The sequence below is a fragment of the Microtus ochrogaster genome, linkage group LG9, assembly GCF_000317375.1.
Source record: "Microtus ochrogaster isolate Prairie Vole_2 linkage group LG9, MicOch1.0, whole genome shotgun sequence".
Taxonomy (NCBI): Eukaryota; Metazoa; Chordata; class Mammalia; order Rodentia; family Cricetidae; genus Microtus; species Microtus ochrogaster.
In genome coordinates, this window is record NC_022034.1 from 1,655,303 (window position 1) to 1,676,012 (window position 20,710).

At 36.4% G+C, this 20,710-nt stretch overlaps 1 protein-coding gene across 3 annotated transcripts in view; it reads left to right on the top strand.

The window, feature by feature from the left end:
* Lnpep (leucyl and cystinyl aminopeptidase) overlaps positions 1–20,392 on the top strand; it is a 95,207-nt gene extending 74,815 nt beyond the window's left edge. For 2 of the 3 annotated variants that reach the window (XM_026787329.1, XM_005363329.3), the window contains exons 12-18: positions 982–1,165; positions 2,337–2,493; positions 7,519–7,703; positions 9,389–9,550; positions 10,692–10,832; positions 11,422–11,503; positions 12,045–20,392. In XM_026787329.1, the coding sequence (XP_026643130.1) occupies positions 982–1,165; positions 2,337–2,493; positions 7,519–7,703; positions 9,389–9,550; positions 10,692–10,832; positions 11,422–11,503; positions 12,045–12,176 (1,043 nt within the window). In that variant the 3' untranslated portion in view covers positions 12,177–20,392. The remainder of the gene's footprint in view (positions 1–981; positions 1,166–2,336; positions 2,494–7,518; positions 7,704–9,388; positions 9,551–10,691; positions 10,833–11,421; positions 11,504–12,044) is intronic. The other variant, XR_003378362.1, reaches the window with a different exon arrangement.
* The last annotated feature ends 318 nt before the right edge of the window (positions 20,393–20,710 follow it).

The following is a 20,710-nucleotide window of genomic DNA, read 5'->3' on the forward strand; positions in this document are numbered from 1 at the left end:
AAGGATCAGTGAGCACACAGGGCTTTTGTTCTAGCAAATCATCACCTCAAGGTCTTTTCAAGCATGATCTCCTGCTGCACCTACATCCTGTTGTCAACTTTTAATAACGTTTTTATTAGTAATTCTAAGCATATTGAAAATTCATCAGTATATTCTGTAGTCAGTTTCTTCTTGTTTTCATATTCTGTCCCCTTCCCCCCCAAAATTGGCATTTTTAACAATTTTCTCAAAACACAGACACACACACATGCATGCACGTATGTATGTATATTTGTGTTAAAAAATACTTGGCATTATTCTGTTATTTTAACTCAACTGTTTCTTAACTTGTGCCTAAAAACACCTTAAACCTTTCCTAATTTTTATTTTGTTAGCCTTGAAGTATTTTCTAAATGACATTTTTTTTCTTAACTAGTATAGTAAAAGACAAAAGTTGAGAAGGGACATATTTTGTATAGGACATATTTTATATACCGTTGCTCTACTCTTCACACTGTCCTTTTCCACCATCTCTCTCCTGTGCATATTTTCTTAAGATTTGTGTTTTCTGAAGTCACTTAAAAGAATGACATCTTAGGCATCTTTTATTTTATGAAGCCTCTCCAGGCTGCCCTTTGGAGTGAAATATTTCTGTGTGCTTCCATGGAATGGTTTGTTTTCTTTTTCCACCAGTGACACTGAAGTGATATTATATCTAGATGTGTTTATCAGACCTTAAAAAGAGGTCTGTCTGCTTTCTTCATCATTTGATCTCCAGCTCCTGTTCTAGAGCTAATAATTTAGGAGGATTAAATAATGTTTAAATGTCTAGCAAACTTCATTGACATGTGAAACATACTGTGCCAGCAGGCAGGTATTTAGTTTCTCAAAAGAATCATGGATATGAAAACATGCCTTGTTAACCAAAACAAAACAAAAACAACAACAACAAAGCCCTCTATTGCTTTTTCTCTTGTTGTTTTAATTTTTCCTCTCTTTTAGATATCATCAATCTTACAGAACAAGTACAATGGGTCAAAGTCAACACAAATATGACTGGCTATTACATTGTTCACTATGCTGATGATGACTGGGCAGCTCTAATCAATCAGTTAAAAAGAAATCCTTATGTTCTCAGTGACAAAGACCGAGCCAACCTCATCAATAACATCTTTGAACTTGCAGGGTAGAGTATACTTGATTTACATTGTTATTGTTATTTTTTAAGATGTTATTGCAGTAAAGAACAATTCATTTTGAAATAACAAGTATATATGACTGTTAAGTATAGGTTTAGAAGACTTGGAAAATGTAGGCATGTTTATGGCTTTCAGAGATTTTATAATGTATTGGAAATATCAGCTGTAAACACATTGAATAGGTAGCATAAAACAGGATCAACTATTAGTTCAAGAATAGATACCAACAAGCAGGATACATACTTTGTTCAGTAAAAATGTTGTAGGAATTCAAACTTCACATTAATTTATGAGAGAATTTTCTTCAAGTAGTTGGCTTCTGTCTAAAGCTTAGTGCTAACCTATTAATTAAATAGCATCTCTAATAACTGGGACATCCTTATATGTGTGTGACTTGCCTCCCCACCATGTACATTATAGAAACCCAAAGCCCAAAATGGCAGTGGCCTTTAATAAAGGTATCTTCTGAGTAATTTTCAATATTAGATTGATTCTAGGTCTTGAAACACAAAGAATACTTATTATTACTTTCCATTTTTGACTTGTGTTTTAAATATGAAGTAGCCTTATTATATCCTTTCAAACATTACTGTTATAACTTCTACAAACTGCCTATTGGGTTTGTTTGTTTGAGACGAGTGTCACTGTGTAGCCTTGGCTGGCCTGGAATTGGCTATGTAGAACAGTTTGACTTCAATACCACAGAGGTTTACCTCTCTTCCCCACCTAACTGCTTCATTTTTAAAAGTTACTCACTGTAAACTCACAATGGACCATGTCTCAACAAATGTGGCAGACTTATTACAGCAAGAAATGCAATCTGTCTGTTTTCTGATTCAGATACAGAGTATGACACTCCCAATCATGGGGTAAATTGAGGGGATCAGTGAATAAAATCAATAGTACTCACCTTTTCCTATACTTTTACTAAGTCAGTAGCAATAGGTGACTTCTAAATCCAAAAATGAGCTGTTGTATATCTGTTAAAATCCATCTTTACCTGTGAGCCACTTAAATATAATTACATGAGTCTAACTTTGCCTAATGTTACTATAAACGTAAGTTTCTTGTCTGCAGACTCACTGACTCACTTTAAAGTTTCCCTCCATGTTATGTGTATCTCAGCAAATTTACGCTTCCTATTTATTTATTCTTTAGCCTTGGCAAAGTGCCTATTCGGATGGCATTTGATTTGATTGACTATCTTAGAAATGAGACCCACACTGCACCCATCACTGAAGCCCTGTTCCAGACAGGCCTCATCTATAACCTCCTGGAAAAACTGGGACATATGGACCTGGCCTCAAGATTGGTGGTAAGTCTTTCTTTTTTCAGTTTCTTTTGTGACTTACCTTTAATGCTGTTATTTGAATTTCTATTCAGGTCTTAACATGCCTTTTAAAAAATTAAACAGGGCTGGAGAGATGGCTCAGCAGTTAAGAGCACATCTACTCCAGCTGGACAGCAAAGGAACCAGCGTAGGACCAAACTAGACCCTTGGAATGCTGGTGACAGTTGTATGGCTGGGGCAGACTGCAGGGCCACCAGCAGTGGCACCAGGATTTATCCCTATTGCTTGTACTGGCTTTTTGGGAACCTATTCTCTTTGGATGGATTACTCAGCCCAGATATAGTAGGAAGGGCCTTGAACCTTCCCCAAAGCAATGTGCCTTACCCTCTCTGAGGGGTGGATGGGAGGTAGGGTGTGGATTAGGTGGACAGAATGGGAGGAGGGAAGGGAGTAGGAACTGAGATTGGTATGTAAAGTGGAAAAAAAAAGATAGTTTGTTTTCTTTTTTAAAAAAGTAGAAAAGAAATTATTTTTTTAAAAAGAAATCTAATGGTTAGATTCTAATTTCTTTATTTTACTCATTATAAAAATCTCTGCTCTGGATGAAAAATGCCAGTTCTTATTATGAAGAGTTGGTTCAGCTTTTATATGAAATAGTATTGTTTGAATTATCAAAATAGAGACATTTGACTGCTACCAAATGGAGCCATCTAAAAGGAAAATATCTTTGGGGACACATTACACACATTAAAATAAGGTCTTTTAGAAAATAGATCTCTTATTAATTTGTTAGTGGTCTTTTTAAAATGCAGTATGTTCTAAAAATTACCTGCTTAGGAGTTGTTACCGACTACCCTCCCATGAGCAATGCTGCTGGTACGTAGCAGTGACTGTACCCGTTACCAAGGAGTCTTCAACTTAGTAAGACCAGTCACCTGATAGTGTTCAGCTGTTACTTCTAATTAACTAATTATATTAGTTTCCTAGTATTGCCTTAATTTATTACTACAAACTTGATATACAGAAATAGCAGGAATTTACTTATTATGCCTCTGGAGGCTAGAAGTCAAGGTGTTGGCAGGGTAGACTGTCTTGTACAGGATAATCTACTACCTACCTTTCTCTTAACTTTAAGTGACTGCTAGCAATCCTTGTGTTTCTTGTTTAAATTATTGTCATTCCTGTCCTATCTCTGTTGACAAGGCACTGTACTGTGTTTCTGTACCCCAATTTGACAGCTGTCATAGATATACCAACCCTTAGGTTAGACCCCATAGTAACCCTGTATAGCTTCATTTTCACTTGGTTATGTCTACAGAGACACTGTTCCCGTTTAAGGTTATGTGAACTGGGGTAAGGTACACTACTCCATGTGGTATCAGTAGTAGCAGACAATACTACCACACATCACTCATTTTACCACTCTTGAAGGACACTGATTTGAAGGGTTTAAAAATACCCTAAAGGGAGGCAGAATGTCTGCCTATTCTAAAGCTATCTAGGTAGTTAATTCCATGGTAGCAGAAGCCTTTATTCCACCTACTGTTCTCTGTTCTATCTAAGATTAGTCTTAGGAAGCACTTGGCAATTATCTCAAGCTATTCCTTTGCTGAAATTGCAAATTGGGTCTTTGGAATATTTTCCTGTTGGTGTTCAAGTAACTTGTCTTGTTGCATCTTCATCCTCTATGATTTCAGGTATTTGTTTGGAACATATTATAGACTAGGATTCAGGGAACTAATGAGTAAAGAGCAAGGATGGGAGACTTGGTGTCTGTTTCTAAGTCTTGGACTCTTTTAGTACTATTTCACCTTAAATTCATAGTTAAATACAAGTTCACTTTAGTTTACAAAGAAGGGAAGCTTTAAAATTCTTGTTTATTCTTAGGGGATTTTGATGGCATCAAAACTATTACCACTTTGTAGTTCGAAAGTGGAATGGCAGGCATTTTCAAGCCCTTGAGTCAAATATTCAAGTGTGTTGGTATTTAATATTGGTGTCTGATTAATGTTTATGTCATTATAGCCAGAACACTATACAGATTAATTTGTCATTTTGTTATGAAAGTTATGCATAATGTATACAGCATTCTGTGGAGTATGCTGTGGTGTGGTGGGTAGGGTCTGGAGGTACATTTGAATTGTGTTAAATTGTTAACATCTGAAGTTAATGTCTAGTTTTAGCCATATTCCTATTTTATAATTTACAAATCTGTCATTCTCTTACATATGAAGCATTGGTGGGATAAACCTTTGCAATAAAACTGACAATTCACTTTTAAGAAATTTCGTTAACTTGGGAAAGAACCTCCCTGAGTGTATTGATGTAAAATTAAAACAGTAAATCAAAATTTAATATATAGCAAGTGTCCTCATCTTTTCCTGTTTTGTTTTTAAAACAATTTTGTTACTGTTGCTGCATTTTATTGCTTATGTGACACATCCCTTTATTACCTTCTTCTTGCCATTCTTAATGAAAATAGTGCTAAATTCTGTTGTTTAATCACCTTAACTTCAAGAGACTAATTGAGAAACCGTATGAAAAGCGTATTTCATTTTATGAGACAAAGGCAACTTGAGGCACCTGCTATACTCTTATTAATATAAGTAGTATTGAAGACATAACCTGATTCACTTATTTAAGTAGTCACATTTAAAACAGCAGGATTTTTATGAAAGTAGAATTATGTTAGTAAAATGCTTACCATATTTTCAAATATACTTAAAATATTTTGAGAATCTCTCTTAATCATTTGGTATAAGGAGACTAGCAAAATCACGCCCTCTCATTGTGGGGTGTGGGTGCTTAAAGCTTAGTCTAAGCATCCTCAAGTGTCAGGCTTTCTCTGCTCCAGTGCTTCAAAGTGCCATTCCCACTGGTGGTGCTGTGTCTCTCCACTGAGGTTTATGAAAATAAAATTCTAAGTTGTAACTGTCCCACACATTGTTTCTTTGTTTCTGGTTATAAGTACCTTTAAATTTTCTTTGATTCTTTGTTCGTTTGGGACAAAAACAGTAGACATATGGTCTGTGTCAATACTCAGGGATAGTGCTGTCTTTATGCTTTTGAGTGGGTCGATCAATTAAAGACAGCAGGTACCAATACAGATGCAGGAGCTCAGTGGGATGCCCTGCATTGACAGGTAGCACAGCCAGTATCTTCCAATTCCACGTTCTCCCACCTCAAACATTCCACAAGGTATCTAGTCTCTATTTGTCTTTAAACAAACAAAGGCAAGTTGATGTGTTATCACAAGCCTTGAGAACTTCTTATACCAATTCTTCTTGTCTTTAGGGATGGATGGTGATCTTCAAGAAAAGCATAATACTTTGAAAGAACTTGAACTGAATTTGGGGGATTAAAAGATTTTTTCATAACTCATTTATGATACTTTATTATTGGGATGAGGTAGTGTGTTAGGGTTTCTGTTGCTGTGATGAAACACAACGATCAAAAGCAACTTGGGTAAAATTGTTTTTCACTATATTTCCAGGTATTGGGCCATCACTGCAGAAAATCAGAAACTCTGATAGTGCAGGAACTTGGAGGCAGGAGCTAATGCAGAGGCCGTGGAGTGTTGCTTACTGGCTTGCTTCTCATGACTTGCTCATCCTGTTTTCATTAGCACCCAGAACCAATTAGCCACCAATTACTAATTAAGAAAATGCTCTGCCAGCCTGCCTACAACCAGATCTTACAGGGATAGTTTCTCATTTGAGGATCCATTTACTATAGTTTCTCATTTGAGGATCAGATAACTATAGTTTATGTCAAGTTGACATAAAAGTAGCCAGCTCAGGTAGGATGGTGGTGGTGATGTAAAGTAACTGGTAAGGAGAAATTCACTGGTGCTTAGATACTGAGGAGAAGGGACATCAATTGATTTTGTTTAAATTTGATCCTCCTTATGTATAGCTTGTAGATATATTCTTTACAGAGAAAAAAACTAAGCATTTTATATCAAAGTTTTTCTTCTCTAGGATTTCCTGGGTGCGTATTTTTTACAGTATTGTTAAATCTTGTGTATCTTCTCCCTCTGTGGTGCACAATAACTTGCAACAGAATATTCCATATTCTGTGAATAGCTTTTATGCTTCTGTGTAGGAGAGAGATTAAAAGGGGGGTTGTTGATTCTATAATACACACATATTTTACAATGGCTTCTCATTCAGAACTAACTGTAACAATGAATTGTATAGAATAGCAGATGAGATTGAACAATTGTCCACAGGGTATTTTGATCACATGTAGATTAAGTATATGTAAATGAAATTTTATTGTCTCTATAGTTTACAAACAATTCTACTAAAACAAAGTAATGTATATGTACCAAGTACACAAAACTGAAGAGAAACATAAATCTAGATGAATAACATTTGGATGTTCACTATACATCTATTTTTACATTTTTCTGTAACTTTGACTATTTTACATTAAAAATGGGAATATATACTATTCCCTAGAGACCTCATTTTCTTTTAAGTTTTTTTTAGGTTAATTTGCTATGACCTTAAACTAGGTCGTATGTTAAATATGTTTAAGTATTAAATCATTAGTAAAGAAATGTATTTTAGCAGAACATGGTAACATTTACTTGTAATCTCAGCAAGAAAATTGTGCATTCAGGGCCAGCCTGGTCTATATTTATTACAATAAACAGTAATAGTGGTATAGTCTCTCTCTTATTTTTGAATTTGTCAATACAGAAATCATCAGGCAAGGAAATTCCAGCAGTTGGATGATATTATAGGTAGGACGGAGGTAGCTTTTAGTTGAGTACACACAGAATAAAGGTTCTCTACGGTGTAGACACCATAAAATCTTCCTGAGTTTAGTTGTATCATTCTTAAGTCTTACTTGTCTGTAGCTTTGTTATTGGGTACTTCATACCAGCTAAATGTAGGCCTTATATGTCAGTTAATATTTAATAAGTGATATCTTGTCATTTTTTTCTTATTGGGAAAATCTTGGAGAAAAGATATGTAGTTGTACTGATTTCATGATTTATTGAATTATTAATATCATTATAATCATATTTCATTATTATAGACCAGAATATATAAATTGCTCCAGAACCAAATCCAGCAGCAGACTTGGACTGATGAGGGCACGCCATCTGCTCGAGAGCTCCGGTCAGCCTTGCTGGAATTTGCCTGTGCCCATAACCTAGATAATTGTACCACTGAGGCCACAAAGCTGTTTGACAATTGGATGGCATCAAACGGAACTCAGAGGTGAAGTGCACATCTACTTGAATGGATCTTTCCCTTCATTATTTCCTAAAGAAGGAAGGAATGATATTCTGCTATATGCATGTGCCAAATTTAATGCGTTTTTTTATGAGATTTGAATTGCTTCTGCTTCTTGGCATTGTAAATCTGCCATGAATTTGAGCATATAATTAGCTTTGGCAAATCTGATTTAAATTTTTTCAGTATATATTCAAAAGTGCTATTGCTGGATCATAGAGAACTTTTGTTTTGTTTTTATCATGTGCATATATATGTATGTTTGTGTGAGAACTCATGTGTAGGGAGCCAGAAAACAATCTTTAGTGTCAAATCCTCAGAAACACTTTTGTAGATAGTGACTTCCCCTAAATAGTCTAGATTGACTGGCCAGAGAGCCCCTGGGATTTCAAGTTTATACCACCCCTTGACTTTATTCTGTTGGTTCTGGAGATCAGATTCAAGTACTCATGCATGCTCGGCAAGCACTGTACTGATTGAACTGTTTTCCCTAGAATTCCATTTTTAATTTTTAAGGACTTTCATGATATGTTTCCCATAGTAAGTATGTGATTTTTATGTCCACTAACAGAGTATAAATATTCCAGAGTTTTTTGTGTTTGTTTGTGTTGTTTTGCTTTTGTTTTTTGTTTGTTTTTACACAACGTTGCCACAAAGTGTTTTCTGGTTTTGTTTGGTTGATGTGGTTTTGAGATAGGGTCTCACTGTGTAACCCTTGTTGGTCTACCTCTGCCTCCTGAGTACTGAGATTAAAACAAGCACATTCATATTTTGCCTAGTTTTCTGCTTCATTTGTTTGTATTTAAAACGTTTTTTCCCCCTGTGGTGTTGAGGATCTAACTCACAGTCTCACACTTTCTAGGCAAATGCTCTACCATTGATCTCTGTCCACCCGTCTCCAGCTAACCAGCACTGGAATCACAAGTGCATGTCCCATACCCAGTTTGTTGTACCTGGGTGCTAGTTACTGAGCTCAGGTCCTCACGCTTGTGTGGCAAGTACTTTAAATGGTGGTGATGCACGTTATCTCCACATAAAATCCTAATTTTCTGACGTTTTGATAACAGCTATTTCTCAGAGTATGATGGCTGTCTCCTTTCATTTAGAAGTGAAACGACTGGTGGAGTGAGCAGTTAGGAGAAATGTTCTGGATATGATTAATTCTTTCCAGGTTCCTTATTGAAAATTTAGAGCAATGATTAAAATATTTGGAAAGCTGAGACAGGGAATTTGAATAAGGTTCTGAAATCTGTCCTAGCTCTGAGACCTAAGTAAAGGCAGTTGTGTTTCACCCCCTTCCTGCCTCCCAAGTATACATTTGCTGCTCAATTTATACCATCACATTTAGCACACTGTATTATAATGCATATAGTTATTCTGTGTACTTTGGGATAGCCCATGATCTCCTACAGAGAAAGGGGTGTGTCTCATTCCTTCCCAGTATGCAGGTACATGTCTTCTCAGTAAATAATTATTATATTAAATTCAACTTACCTTCTTTAAGGTCATAACTATAGGAAGGTAGCAGTCATTGAATTACCTTTTATTTCTAAAAATTGTATGAAGATGAACAATTATTATTTGGACCCAGAAACACTACCAGTCAATTCCTTGCCTTTGTGGTCAGATTATTTTTCCTTGTTATTCTCATGTTTCACTCTCTTTTGTAGCCTGCCTACTGATGTCATGACCACTGTGTTCAAAGTTGGAGCAAGAACCGAGACAGGCTGGTCATTCCTCTTAAGCATGTATTTCTCCATGGGCTCTGAAGCAGAAAAGAACAAAATACTTGAAGCTCTTGCCAGCTCAGAGGATGTACAGAAACTTTACTGGTATGGAACCGTTCAAAGAATACGATACAAAGAAACCAAAAGATAAAAGCACTTTGCTCTTTAGGACAGGAGCCCGTTTTCTCTTGAACTCTCACTGACTTCTTCCTAGACCTGAATTGGACAAGGTTGTGATGAGTTTTCATGAACTGGGCTTCAGCTTGAGGATTGAACTTAACAGATGGTTCAAAATGCACTTTGTTTGAGAGATTTGAAGATATTAGTAATCATGGGAAATGTTGTCCTCCCTTGGCATGATGTGCTAAAATCTGCTGTACTAGATATCAATCTACTCATGCTGTCACTTTGCGAATGTAAACATTTCAGAAAAAGAGAACTATTTTTCTATCTTCCTTTGAATTTATTGCTCATACTTCTTCCTAATGTCTAACTACCTGGCCTAGGAATGGAAACATCATGTGGGTGAAAAAAAGGCAGTCAGACCTGACAAAGAGAACAGGAAGAGACAGAGTTAAAGGCTCAAGTGTCCTTGGAGATTCAAAGCGCATACACCTTAGGACGTAGATACTGAAAGCCATACCAGGGATAGAGAGAGCATCTTAGCTTCATTACGTTCACGCAGCTAAATCCTAACAGTGTCCCAGAGACATCCTTGGACCCTGCCCAAATCGACTTTCTAAATGATACTTTGTAAATAAGCATTATCTTTACAGCAGTGGCTAGACTCTGATGTTAGCACAACATTCTATAAAGTCCCCTTATGCATATGCAAACAGCACCTGAGCACAGAGAGTAAAATGTGAAAATGCTTCTTCGGACCCTTCACCTTGTCCTCTTTTCCTTTGATTTTTAATAGTATCAGGTCTGTGGGTTTGCAAGCTGAAGTATACAGGCTAAATATTCCTGACCTGAAAAACCAGAAAATATGCTTGTTGCCAAAATTGTAGTAAGTTGCAGAATTTTTTTCCTTGATATATTGTAAATCGTTATATAACAACATGAGTATGTGTATCATGATGATTAAAATAATTGACAGGTTTTAACTTGTGTACTAATCTTAGCCTAGTCCAACCAGATTTAGCTTGAATTGATAGAGGTTTACATTGGAACCCAGTGCTAATACAAGTTTGGTCATCACTTCAAATACAATAATTTTGAAGGCTAAATCTGTTTTTTTCTTCAGGTTAATGAAAAGTAGCCTTGATGGTGATATCATCCGAACACAGAAGTTGTCACTTATCATCAGGACAGTGGGCAGGCACTTTCCTGGACACTTGCTGGCCTGGGATTTTGTTAAAGAAAACTGGAATAAGCTTGTACATAAGTAAGATTCTTGGGGAATGACTGAATTCCATATCCTCAGACTATGCATTTACAATAGGCTCCCGGTGCTTTGCTGGCTCCTGGGTTCTGATTTGTCCTAAGTGGGGAAACACTTGTTAAGCAACAACTTTCTCTATTTAGAAGCATCGCACTCAGCAGTGGTGCCCATTGAAACACTGGTCAAGGCCGAGTACACCTTACTAGCTGTTCGTCCTAGCACTGTCCCAGACTGTTTCAGAATAGGTGCTGTATGTGTTAGAACTATTTCTTGATTGCCAAGACATCAGTTAAGGAACCACACTTAGCTAGGTAGCACATGTATTCTTCTCTTAAAACAATAATAATGTTTCTGGGTATAGATGATTTTTGAGAGCCAGATTAAAATTCTACCTGAATACCCCAAGCTCCCACCTCCTTTCCTGCCCACTGCCAGTAGTGTGTAAAGACACCCCAACTTCTGGGCTGTATTTCCAAGAGGAAACCCCTGCTCTGCCTTTACAGTATAGCATTTCCTTCATGCTCTAGAACAACAGTTCTTTGGTTGTCAGAACCTGCTTAATTTTTCTCTCCTATTATTTGTGTTTCTTCAGGTTCCATCTGGGCTCCTATACCATACAGAGTATTGTTGCTGGGTCAACTCACTTGTTTTCAACGAAGGCACATTTGTTTGAGGTTGGTTGTACACAATTCTAGGAAGGAAGCTGCATGGTCTCCCCTTAGGCTGCTCTGTTTAAGTGAAATAGAGACTTTTCATGCTGATTCCAGTCTCTTCCATCTCCTTTCATCTATGGTAATGATTCCACATTGAGATTATTTTTAAACAGTTGCATATATAGCAAGGAGGTGAAGTGAAGGTCTGGTTCCATTCTCAGCACTACGTGCTCTCTCCTCAATAAAAGTAATTGAAGTAGGAATGAAATTATTTTTGAAGAATTCCATTCAAAATGTGAATTTATTTATCAAGCCTAATTTTAAATTACTTTAATTTTCTTCAGAGTTCGTTTTTTATTTTAAGAAATAATATGGAAAGAAGAATTAATAGACACAGGAGTAAAGGCACCAGCAATGAAGAAAAGATATTACCACACTTGATAGATACAAATGCTTTGGCTGTAGGGCTGCTATTTCCAAGGTGTCAAATTTTGGAGCTACCATTACAAGGTCAGGGGAACCTCTGTCTCTCCTGTTTAAAATGCTTCTCTGGTGTTTACAGGTCCAGGCATTCTTTGAAAATCAGTCAGAGGCAACCTTGCAGCTTCGCTGTGTCCAAGAGGCTTTGGAAGTTATTCAGCTGAATATCCAGTGGATGTCGAGGAATCTGAAAACTCTGACATTGTGGCTGTAGCACACACAGCTGACCTTCTGGTGCCCACAGCTCTGCTGGTTTTGTAAAGGTTGAAGTGAAGGCAGGCATGCTACTGAGTTGTTTTGCACTGTTAGGAGTTCTAGTTAGCTCAGGGCCCAATTGTGTTTTTCATGTCTTTTCTGAAATGTGTTTAGGCAGTAAGTAATTATTTATTACAAAGTTATATTCACCTGTATGCCCACCATCTACAAAAACAATGAGTAATTTTGCTTTGGACACCCAAATGGAGAAAAAAAGACATATTTGAAATTGTGTTCCATTTCTTAGTGTTCAGAAAGTTATTGACACAGTACAACCAAGGAAAGTCTGCTGTAAGAGCTACCCTATTTGCAGGCTGTTGATTGGTCAGCTATTTGCTGCGTCTTATTGATAGATGCTCCTGGGATGTGGTAGTTAGCCTGGAAGAGTCAAGCAAAAAAGGCATTGAAGATACAGCTGTAGACAACTGACCTCAGGTATGCAGGTCTGCCCTGATTGGGGTCTGTTAAAAATGTTTATATCTATATTATAATTTTTCCTGCAGAATAACCAGGTTCTAAAGATTTTTCTCATTTCTGTTGAATTGAACAGATGAACATACAGGTCCAAAATCTCAGTTTTCCAAATATTTAACACTTTCAGCTTCATCTTTATGGCACTACTGTAAGAGGTGTTCTGAACTGAGTTAATGTTCATTATTTTATCATGAGTTCCAGTACCTTCCAACTCTATACACTTGGTTAGTCCTGCTGGTAGACTTTCTGCTGTAGAGGAGTATTTCTGTGCTTTGGCAAGCTTTCTGTTAAGCAGCACTGGTGTTTTTGTCGTTATTTCCCCACCAAGAATGTAATTTGTTTAAGTTGCCTTTTGACCTAACAAATCATACCATTTTCTCTGTGAATCATATCCATGTGTTTTTTTTTTATTTTATATTAGGGTGTATATTAGAAGCATTTCTCAAGAAATTAAAGCATTTTATTTTGAAGTTCACCATAGTACCTTAAAGGGACAATGAGAGTGTGGAAAAGGAATAGTTGAACATATGGTGGGCTATGAATTCTTTTTTTCACGGTTTAAAACAGTGATTTTGTTTAGTTGAAAAAAATAGATTTTTTTCTTTTCTTTTGGCCAAACTAATGTTAAAAAGTGGCCAAGGATCAAGCAAAGGAATCATGTGGGAGGGTATCCAGAGCAGAATGCGGGCGTTTTCACTCCTTTTGAAGGAGAAATACTGTACTTGAATTTTTTGAGCTATGCAGACTTATTCCTAGGTTGTTGTGTTTCTTTTATTCTTAGGGGAGGAGTTTTCTTCTTAATAACTCATGAGAATTCTATATTTTGTTTGAAAACTGTCCATGTACATAAAAAGGGAATTACTCATTTGTGAACACTGAAAACACTCCACAGTCAGACCATAGAAAGACCACTTTTTTTATTCAGCTGTTGTAAAGTTAGAATACGTGGAGTTGAATACAAAGTTATATTTTATTTTATGAAAATATTTTTATATAACAAAATTTTAATGGCTGACAATCTGAAAATAGCCTACTGTAATCCTAGTGTTTGCTCCCAGTTTAGTCTTTTCTAAACATTTTGTGTTTTTGAGTAGGAAATGTTATTCCTGAGAATCTCAGAATCATCTTGATATCTTCGTGAAATAGTTAATTGTAGATCTTTATTTCCTTTGTGCTTTTGGTAAATGAATGGTAGTTTAGTTGATACTGAAGGTTAGGGGTTTTTGTATTTTTAGAGTGAAGGAAAAATACTCTTGTGGGTTTGGTTGCCTCTTTTTGGTTTTTTACCATGTTGTATTACTAAATTCTACTTTGATACAGAGTTTAACTTTTGCTACTTCTCAAGACCAGTTCAGTCTTGAGATTTACCTGCCCATCTTGGCATTGATCCTAAAATCTATGTAACTCTGCATATGGCAAATCTTGTCTTAAATAACTCTTTCTTCCATGTATGGATGTGAATGTGTGTGGTGGGCAGTGTTGTACATAGAGTCTTATGAGGATATGTTCAAAAAAAAAAAAGAGGTAATTCTTGATTTATTGATGTCAGAAGCTATTCATTCCCAGGATACTGGAGCCATAATATTTTCACTCTTACCAGTAATCTTCACCTAAATTGTTTTTTATTTTGATAAACCTACTCTTAATTTCCCCACAGAATTCTGTAAATTTTCATGTTTTGTTAGCCTGCTTATGTGCATCTTCTTACAGCTAACTCAAAGTCAAGAATGTAAGGCTGAGAGAGGTGGCATTTATAGTCTCATAAGTGTATTGGTAGGTGGCATTTATAGTCGATTTTCCTCCTCCAAAATTTACCTTGCATTCTCTACTTCTAGGAAGGAAGATTGACTCACAGGGGTCAGCTTGTGCTTTGAGCATAATACCTGACATCCCTGGGTAGCAAGGAGTTAAGAGTGTTCTGTTGACTACAGAGAAAGGGTGTACTTGAATGTAATGTGAAGGCATATATTGATTATTAGGAAAAATAGAACTGGAAAAATAGAAATTCTAGATTTGTGGAAAAATTCATTTGGAGATCTGAAAGTTAGGAATTGGAAGAGGTAAATTTACTCTACTAATATGGACTTAGCTATGATAAAGAAATGGCAGTTACCCCCAGAAACGTGTGCCTTCTCTGTCTCATTTTGTCTTTCAAAATGAGATTGTATTTGTCGATGTTCAGTGTTTACAGACTTTCTTGCTGTCACGGGTTCTATCTAACTAGTTTTCTTTGCCATGTGTGTTTTCATTTTATGAAACTTTAGCCACTATTAGAACAAAAGCTTCCAGAAGAGTCCTGGGTATAAAAAACAAATCTAGCTGCATCAGGTTTACTGGGTACCAAACAATTCTTTCTGATTGATTATTGGGAAGCAAGAAATAAAAATTAAGTTTTGTGTTTGTTGCATGATTGATATTCTGTTGTTGAATCGGACTTTAAAGGTACTTAATCTAAAGAACCTAGAATGATAAATTTCAACCAGACTGCTGAGCACTTATATATGAACGTGTTCCGTGGGTTTCAGGGATGGCACAGTACATCTCAAGTGCACTATTACTGAGGACTGCAGTCCCAGACTGAGTTCACAGATAGGAAAGGGTTGATTTATATGGGCCTCTAAGAACTGGGGTCATAGGTATAATGTAGATTCCCCCCTGCCCTGACCTTACTTTTATTTATACAGAATGAATTCTCTTTTTTGGAAATGTTCTGTCTTCTTAGATTTGTAGTTCTTAAAACTCAGGTATATATTTTTCTGGGCTTTGTGTTCTTTTATTTTGTTCTTAAATCTGTGAAATATCAAAGAAGTACAAAATGAAAAGTGGAAGTCTCAAAGTATGACAAATGTACTCTTTTCCCCATCCCTTACTGCCTAGTTGGGCAATAATTAGCAGAATAAGTGATTGATTTTTAGAGGGTTTGTGGGAATTTGAGGGTGTGATGGATACTTTTGAGACATACACATGTACTTTTGTATGTTTTATATTTTGTTTTACAGATTTTGTCCTGGTAAAGAGTGAAATACTGCTCTCTGATAATCTCCCCTCTTCCCATGTTGCCTACTGTAGGTAACAGCTATAGAGTAATTTGGTTTTAACTTTTGAAATGATGTCATGAGTTTCCAAAAGGGAGCAAGGTAGCTTCTTTTAAAAGAGTGTAGCAACAATTTTGCTGCTATTTGGGACTTACTTATTGCTGCCCTCCATACATTGTTGTGGACATGTACATAAACCATGCAAGTCCACACCAATGCATTGGAATAACAGAGTAGTAATAGTGCCTACTGTTTTGCTCTAGTCTTTGGAACATAAGTTGCCTCTTATCCTTTCAAGCACATTTATAAATGCAATACTACTTTTTATATATTTCACTTAGACTTTTTTCTTTGCATAGATAACTTAATAACCATTGTGATTGAGTATGACAGATTTTTACCTTCTCCTTGTTGCCTCTTAAGACAATACAATAGCTAACTGTTTTGTTTGGGATAGTGTGAGAGCTTGTTGTGACTTTTTATTACTAATTATATTTGGTCCTATACCCTTGAAATGCATGTGAAAATACCTGATGAAATGTGGAAGACTAGATGTAAACAGTCACATATTCTTCTCACCTCTTATTGCCTGTTGGCAATAGCCATTAGAATGGCTGTATGAGTGTGTGCAGGGAAGTGTATTCAATGTCTGTATATATGTTCTTACTACTGTGTTATATTAATTCACTGGGTGCTCAGAGTGGAAGGTACCAGTGGGGTTCAGATGTATAACAACGCCCTCTTTGCCTTTCTCTTATTGTCTGGGTGCAAAACTTTTTAAAGTATTTTGAGTTTTTTGAAAGTTGGATTTGGGTGTTGAGGATTGTTGTTTGATTGGTTGGTTTTTGCTAGGCTGGAAATTAGTTTGGGGCAATAATATATACTTTTTAACATAGACATGCTATTGCTGCATTTTTCCTTTCTTGCTTTCCCAGTCCATTCTGTGGATTTATGAGGAAAGTGGGGGATCTCTCTAAGAAGGTTCTTCCTTCTCTTACATTGGACATGCATTGCAGTGAGTGTCAAGTAGCACAGGCAGTGTTTTGGGGCTGCTACTGGAGGTGGAGGTCTGGCATATGTTTTCACTGTGTTTTTTCTATGTGCTTCTTGCTCACTGCATTTCGTTGGGTGGCTGTCCTTCACTTGGACTTGGTTTCTGACAAAGCATTGAGCTCTGAATTTAGTGTCCTGTCATTCTTATTCCATCAGTATGAGAAAGATTTTCTTTTTATTTTTTCTTAGCTTTAGGGGGGACTAAGGGCTGGAAATACACTCTTACAAATGTATATAATTTTGTTACTATACTATATTATTTCATTTGGTACTGCGTCCTTTACATGGACATATAGGTACCTAATGAGACGTGGAGGTCCGGATGTATGAAAACTTCCTCTTTCCCTTTTCCTCATGCCTCTGCAGGCAATTGTAGAGTAGCATAGATTTTCTAACTCTGTTCCACGCGGAGGGGTGGAATATGTATATACTTTAAAATGTAAATAGAAATTTTTAATTCTTTTTGTTGTTGTTAACTTCATTTGTACCTAAATCTGTCTGTGGACACTTAGGTACATAAGGAATATCGAGGTTCATTCTATGAAAAATCTCCCTATCCCTTTCCCTCATTGCCTGTCTGGGCAATGGCTTTAGAGTAGTTGTGTAGCTTTGGCATAGGGGTATGGGGTGAAAGAGTTCTGGGTTTTTACTTTTTTAAATGTATTTAAATGTTTGTCAACAGTTATTTCATTATTTCACTTCCAGTGTGCTTTTGTGTTTCAACTTATTGTCAAATGAAGTGGGTCTATACCCAGAGTCATGGAACATCTTTCTTCACTCTGTCACCTGTGCCATAGTGTAGTAGTGTATGAGCACTGTAGAGCTGGGGTCTTTGTTTTGTCTGTCTGAGAAAAAGTTAACCATGTCTATGTGTGTATGTATGTATGTGTATGTGTGTAGATATATATATATATATTGTAAATACCTTGTGGTGTTAACATCATTTTGAACCTGGTCCTTGTCATGACTATTTTTTTAAATATTACTTACTGAACACTGAGATTGATTCTATGAAAACTCTCCACACTCCCTATCCCTCATTGCCTGATGGGCAGTGGTAGACTAGCTCTTTTGTTTGCTTTGGGGGGGTCTGGGTGTACATATATTTTGAATGTATATAAATAATTGCTACATTCTATATGTTATTCCACATAGCACCAGTTCTTTGCTGGGGTTTGGAGATACATAATGAAACGTGGAGGTCCAGACGTATGATAACTCTCCCCTGCTCCCTTTTCCTCATTGCCTAGAAAGGCAATAATTTTATAACTTGGGTTTTTTTTGGCAGGGGGAGGGGGGATTTCTTAGGTGGGTAGTGGTTAGGAAAAAGGGATAGAATGCATGCTTTTAATATATTTTTTATGGTACGGATTAGGCCACTAATCCTTTGCATGAATAAATGGGTACTTAATCAAAACTGAGGATCGGTATATAACATACCTCCGATTCTCCCCATCCCCTTATGCCTGTTGGCAATTGTGAGTAAAGCAGTTTTGTGGTTTTTACTTGTTTTGAATTTATATTTTTGATATTAGACTATTCTTAGTATAAATATTTTTTGTTTCTTTATTTTATTTTGTAGTCGTTTGCCTAACTGTAAAGGCCATGGTGAAAATGAGTTTTATAATATGACAGAGCATATCCTTTCTTGCCTATTTCCTCACTTAGCACTAACTAGTTTGTGGTTTGTTTTTTTCTGGTTATTCTCTAGGATATATATTTTTAAGGATACAAATATATACACATACATACTCAATTTTCTCCCTTGCCTTCATTGTTTCCCTTAATATTTATTCCCTTGAAGATTTCTACATACACCTAGGAAAAAACAAAGACTTTGTTACATCTTGGGCACCTGACTGGAAGTGTAGCCCTGTGACTCCATGACAAATAGTGGCAATGCGTATGCACCGAATAAGATGGGAGAAGATGCTTAGATGTGGCTGCATTGTGGAAATTAATCAGACCCAGTAATTCTAGTGTTGATTTAACCTGAGATGGTGAAAGGCCAGCTTTGGTTTTGTAAATACCAGAAGAAACAGAGGGCAGTGCTGAGTAAAAGTGTGTTTAAATCTCCTCACTGCTTGGGGTAAGTTATTGAAGTTCATGAGCCAATATTAGTATTTACTGTAACTGATCTGAAGACCTCTTAAAAATGGTGTTGCTGTGAGGCCCAAAATTCAGATTTATCTTCAGAGTTCTATTGCATGTTCTTGTATACCCAGGAAAAGTCATTGTGATTATTAGAAATGACCATTTGAGTGATTGCTACTCCTCTGGTGACTGACAGACAACATGGTCCCAAAAAAGATTTCAAAAGCAAGACCTTTCTATCTTAGATCATCCACAGATGGCAGGGCAATTGGCCCCCTCTTACCCAGAACTCTTTTGTGTGGCTTTATCTCTTCCCCTAGTTCTCTATTAATTGAATCATCCCTATTCTGTTTTTTTTTATTTCCTTTTGCCTTCAGTGCCTTTATCGTTGTTAGTTTCTGTCTTAAGTTCTACTCACAAATTTAAGCTAATGCTGCATCCTAGTTAGCTTTGTGTTTCTGTGTGCATCTCATGCAACCAAGCCTGTATGTTTGCTCTCAGCATTTTTAGATTTCACATTGTCTTTTCATCCACCACATGGTAAAAGTTATGACTACACATTTGTTTGCATCAAAGAAAATGCATGTGCGTGCCTCCCCCATCCTTCCTGTCTTAGCTTTGTTTTGTTCTCACTTTTTTAAACCAATATTCCATGAAGAAGATTTGCCATATTCATTTAAGAAACATTGAGTGATAGATAGGACTCCTAGAAATTCTCAAAGACGTCTTATTTACCATATCAGATTTCTCAGGAATGTGTTGGAAGTTAGCCTAGTAACATTGTTGTTACTTATACCTGCTGCTGTAGGAAAAAGTTATTCATGACACATTTACCTTTGATCATAAATAAAAGAGAAAGGGCCACCTTTTTGGAGTTAGTCATGGTAGTCATTAGTGATATTTTTGAATTGCTTTTAATTTGAAATACTTCAAAGGAAGTAAAGGTCATGGCTTAGCTCAAAGAAATGCTCCAGAAGTTGGGCTGTATAAATCATCAGTAAAATAATTGTGTGTGTGTGTGTGTGTGTGTGTGTGTGTGTGTGTGTGTGTGTGTGTGTGTGTATGAGAGAGAGAGGAGAATTGCTACATAATTGGAGCATTTGCCTTCATCAACAAATCACGTTAAGACAAACTGTAGTCATGGCTGTCTTGATTAAAGCCAAGTGTTCCTTGTGGCTATGAGGAAGAGTCTCTTGCAAATACTTTGGAAAGTAATTACTTGGAAACTTTAAAAGGTATTAATTTTTTTTTTATTTAAACACCACTAGAGACCTTCAGTTCCTTCAGTCTGAGTTTGTGGGTAGAATTCTAAATTTGGATTCTAATCTGTCTTTTGTGGAAAATTTTGAAAATAGTATGTATGTGTAATATTGTATATGCAAATTGTGTTGTTTTACTTGTAAAGGGAAAACGCTTATTTTTCTTTGTACTTGTTTTGCATATGACCAGCACTAATTAAACGGCATGTTTAACTGCAAACACTTGCTTCCTTTGTGAAATGAAAATAAAGTATTTAAATATAAACATTGTGTGGATTCATCTAATTAGACAGAATATGTGTTGTATTTCATCCTAGATTCTGAGTTCCATCAGAGCTGTTCCCATATACACTAATGTATCTAATTTGCTTCCTTTAACACATAAAACTCAAAGATAACCCAAACTGACACTGTCAACATTTTGGGCTGAATGATTATTTGCTTTGAGAGACTGTTGTGCACACCATAGATTTTTCAGCACCCATCCTGACTATTGATGTCAGTAGCATCTACAGACAATCAGCTGCCCATAGCAACCCCTCATTCCCCTGGCCCTTGTGAGAAAAACAATAAAAGAA